Below are 4,895 nucleotides of genomic sequence, written 5' to 3'. Positions count from 1 at the left end.
TGCTGTGTATTCTTGTCTTTGGGTTGGAGAAAATGATCAAGCGAATAAAGTCAAATAAAAATCTAGTTGAACTATGGTAGTTTGTTTTTTTATTTTTGTTTGGGGTGTGGTGTAATACTCTGATTTAATCAAAAGGAGTGCTGGGCGGAAAATATGAGGACACATAATATGAGACTATTTAAATTTGTCAGCCAAGATTTTACGATACCATTTACACCAAAGTAGGTGGAACTGTCATCAGTTAATTAGAAGAACAGGATGTGACATGAGTTTTGCACCAATGTGTTAAAGTGGTTTTCAATTTGCTGCTTTTGCTAGAAAATACTTTTGTTCATAAGTTCTTCAGTTGACTTTACTGAAAATGTGAAGTATTGCAATATAAATTAATGTGACAGATTTAATCACGATTGCCCACCCCTTGTTCAACAGATTTTTTTATTTCTCTAGACTATATAGACAACATTCTGTATGTATGCCATAATACTCAGCTATAATGATGAAAGCTTCTAAAATCATTTTAAAGAGGCAGTAAGTTCAGACATGTTTAGAATATATGTTAATTGATTTTTTACAAAATGCTACCCAGTAATGACGACGGTTTTCATCCAGTAGCGTCACTAAGGTTCTTAGTGAACAAGGTATTCAGAAATAATGTATGAGACGGTGTGCTGCTTGGAGTGATGTCGTTGAATTCATACCATTCAGTAAAAAAATGTTCCTGTAGGGATTTCCAGATTTTCACCCCTAATAAGCCACAAACTTATCGGTTATAGATATCATGAACAAAACAAATAATCCTGTTCAATATATTGATAAAGTCCTTGATAACGGGTCATAGCTTTTCACTTATAAAGAACAGGTTGTCGACAATAAGTCCAGATCAACTGCAGCCCTTTAGATTAGAGCTACTAAAACTAAAGACTAGATTTACCTGATGATTTTAAGTGAACATTTCATCAAAAGCAATATGACAAAAGTTAAAATTAATATTTCTAAAATCTCTAAAATATGTTGACAGAAGTGTCAATGGAGGGAGACATTATGTATAATATAAATAATAATAATGCTTTCGATTTGTATCCACTTTGAAATATTTAGACATACGTTACAATTCACTGAAAACCTTTATAAAGGTTTAGAATATAACACTAAATATTATTCTATCAATATTGACGTGATACAGTGAAAGATTAAAATAAAACATTACAGGGATAGTTCACCTAAAACAGAAATCAAATCAAATATAATTGAAGTAAATGGTGACCACTTCTTCAAACAGAAAAAAACACACAACATGCCTTCATATACTGCTCCTGTGGTGTCATCCAAGTGTCCGTAAGCCCGACATTCAAATTCACCTTTAGAATAAAAACTTTGAATTTGAATGTGTGGCTTACAGACACTTGGATGACACCACACCAGCAGTATTTAGGCATGTTGTGTTTTTTCCTGTTTGAAGAATCGGTCGCCATTAACTTCGATTCTATTGGATTTGGCTGCAACGCTGTTTACCCCTGAGGCTCCAGAAGTGTTTTCTGGATTCCATCTCTTCACCCACCCCCTCCATCAGCATAGTGGTGACTGGATAATGAGTGAGTTTTTCCATTTCTGGGTGAACTATCCCTTTAACAGAGATAGAACGTCGGATCGGCCACAGACACACCCTACGATGGCCCGTCGTGATGTCACCGTGGTGAACTTCTGACTAACATCACACATGAACGTGGATGTGTCGCTGTGAGAAAAGGGGCAGTGGCCGCCGGACCAGCCCCCTGATCCCGCCCCCGTCATGTGGACTGATCGGCTCTCCCAGGCCCGTCTGACAGCGCTCACAGTCACCGTGGACATGGCGGCGCTGCACCGACTCCGGACCAGTCCTCGCTGCTCCGCGGGAATTTGCCAGTCACGTACCCGCAGCACGCCTCTCGCTCGCGGCCGCTGCTGATGGGAGGGACGAGACATGGCGATGGAGGACGAGGACGTCAACGCGGCGGTCGTCGCGACTAACAACACCCAAACAGGCGCCAGCAAGAAGGGAGGGGATGTCGGAGGGACCGGGGCTTGCATAGACAGGCAGCCGGACAAGGGGGTCCACCCGGCGGGGCTGCATCAGACTGCGGGTCGCGGCAGCCGCAGTGGTCCGGGGGCTGCGACGGGGATCCGAGTGTTAAAGGTGAGTGGAGAGGAGACAGCGGCGGATTCCCACCGGACTATTTCTCCATGTTGTGTGTTTTTTTTTTTACTGTCACTGCGGTGGTTTATTCAAACACAACTCAAACGCATCCTCGCAGTAGTGTTACGTAACGTGCTGTGTATCAGCTGATTGATGATCTCCCCCTGGTTGATGATTGATCTGGAGATGACTGTCATTCAGTGAGGAACGTAGCAGACACACACGCACACGCACACACGCACGCACACAGGGAAGGATGTCAGAGCTTTCATTGGGAGGCCCTGCACTTCTGAGCAATTTGTCCATGACATTTTAAGGCAAGACAAATGAGTTGTAACATACAAGTCCCTAAAGTACACACACACGCACACAACCACACGGTCACACAGTTGTGTCTCCATGACTTCAGAGGACATTATACGGCCTTACATTGATTTTTCTGGAGACCTACTCTAACGTCAACCATTACTTGTCTAACCCTTAACCTTAACCAAACCATAATCTAACTTGATCATTAACCTTAACCTTAATCGAGACCTTAACCCAAAACTAAACCTTAACATGTTATGTGTAATGATTTACTGTATGGTGACTTGGTTTTTGCCACCATAATGTGACTGTGTTAACAGATTGAGGTCCCTACAATACACGTAATACCTGGACAGCACACGCACAAAGGCACACAAGCTAACACACGCACACACGCACACAAAATCTCAGTTGTGCAATTAAATTTAATGTGTACGCATTGTTCCGTTATTGTATTTGAAGGAGGGAGCACATCGAGAGTCCTAAAGTAAAATAGGTCACCCTGTTAACAAGCTCATAGTGCCATAACTAAAATGCAGATTTTTCCATTCAGTATTTCTGCTCATAGATATTGGCTGTGAAAGCATAATTCAGTCAGTATCAACAGTGAAGGGAAAGTGTTATTTAGTTTTATTTTCTGCCTGTTAACAAAGACAGAAAGGAATCCAGTGCTTTGCAGCAAAGAAATTCCCTCATGATAAGAGATGTCGACGTCTGTTGATTTGCGGATGAGCCAGATGCAGTTTGTGTTGTAGTTACGTACATACTGCATAGATCAATGAGTCCACAAGGGACCTCCATAGCTAAATGAGAAACAGAGCCCGGTCAGCCATTAACAAACCTCTTTTTCTTCAGGAGGTAGGAGAATACACAGCATGTATCTTCTTCTTTCTGATTCAGGTTTGGTTGGTTGAACATGCATGCCCTTATTCAGCGTGGCCCTGCTTCCCATTCACACATGGTCACAGATGTCTGCTGCATCTGACGTCGACTGAGGCAGCTCCACAGCAGCCAGCGGCAGCAAGCGGCAGCCCAGTGCTTCATTCAGATACACCTCGACAAAAGCTGGCAGTTCACTCAATCTGTGGCCACACGGTTTATGCAACAGTTGTGGAACTTCATGACCTCTGCACTGTCACATCCTCTGTTTCTCTAACTGGAATGACACTGCTCCAGTTCGGACTTATTTAAGTAGTGAAAGTGAAAGTTGTTGCTACAGGGAGGTGAAGGTTCAAAACATAATTAAAACATAAACTAGAAGACACTCGATAAGCTGCCTACCACACCAAGACCTGACGGCCATCATAAATTCAATCAAGATGCAGAAGACGGGAATTATTTGTTGCACAGTTGCCAATGACTAAATATTGATCATAAAACACAGACTATTTGTATCCTGGTACACTGAAGGAGGGGTTCTACTTCATGAATCCAAACACCACTGCACCAATTTCAGGCAGTGTCAAATTCACTTAATTCCACTGCATAGTTCTTATTCCGGTTTGTTATTCCAGTTGTGCACAGATGCAACTACCACCACAGATGATGTGTTGAGTACAACAACCCCCTTCAAGCTCTCTAGGCTGTTAGACGTGCTCATGTCTGTCTCTGTTGAAATGCCTCTCTCTGTGTCATCAGCGCAACATGAAGCGGAATGGGAGTCGTGGCTGTGTGACAAGAAAGACCAGATTTGGGTCACGAGAACGGGACTGGCTGAAGGGGGACACCCAGCGGGGCTGTGTGTGTCTCTATGGCGCAACCGTGGACCCTCAGCCTCCTGCCTCCGGCCCTCAGGCCTCCTCCACCCCTCAGACTGACCTGCAGTTGGTGCTTTGCTCCACCAGCACCACAGTTGAGGAGCTGTGCGCTCAGAGGGACGGAAAGGGACTTTATGTTCAGCTGCACGGAGACCTAGTCAGGTAAAGACGCACCGTGTTGAGTCATTTAAGATAAGTTATGCTTCATATCTTATAATTCTGATCAATTCTAATAATTTGGCATATAATAAAAAAGTTAGATGGCTGCCTAGAGACCAACTATAGTTCAGAATCTAAAGTGTCTTCCTCGGTGCAGATCCATTGCAGAAGTGCTGCAAATACCCTACAGCCCTTTTAGAGCAGCACCGTAATGTGGGTTAAACCTGCATCACTTTCTCTTAATGGGAAAACGCGTGCATCCAGTATCCATCAGCTGCAGCTCTGCATTAGTATCATCATTGCATGCAGTCAATACAGTATTCCTGTGCACTCATAGCATCTAGCGGCTTGCAGCTTAATGAAATTGAAAAAAGTGAAAGAAATAAAACGTGACATGAAGCGTAGAAAGCTGCTCTGTGTTGTGGTTGTGTGTATGTGTGTGTGTGTAGCGCGAGGGAAACATGAGCTGTTACGCAGCAGGTTTAGACAGCTGCATT

General features: G+C 43.4%; 1 protein-coding gene across 1 annotated transcript in view; it reads left to right on the top strand.

The window, feature by feature from the left end:
- The first annotated feature begins 1,645 nt into the window (after nt 1-1,645).
- Nucleotides 1,646-4,895, top strand: part of phlpp2 (PH domain and leucine rich repeat protein phosphatase 2) — a 36,102-nt gene continuing 32,852 nt past the window's right edge. The window contains exons 1-2 of the mRNA XM_047341064.1: nt 1,646-2,173; nt 4,121-4,401. Of these exons, the coding sequence (XP_047197020.1) occupies nt 1,961-2,173; nt 4,121-4,401 (494 nt within the window). The 5' untranslated portion in view covers nt 1,646-1,960. The remainder of the gene's footprint in view (nt 2,174-4,120; nt 4,402-4,895) is intronic.

The sequence above is a fragment of the Hippoglossus stenolepis genome, chromosome 1 (assembly GCF_022539355.2).
Source record: "Hippoglossus stenolepis isolate QCI-W04-F060 chromosome 1, HSTE1.2, whole genome shotgun sequence".
Taxonomy (NCBI): domain Eukaryota; kingdom Metazoa; phylum Chordata; class Actinopteri; order Pleuronectiformes; family Pleuronectidae; genus Hippoglossus; species Hippoglossus stenolepis.
Note: the sequence above shows the minus strand (reverse complement) of the source record. Positions and strands in the feature narration are given on the sequence as shown.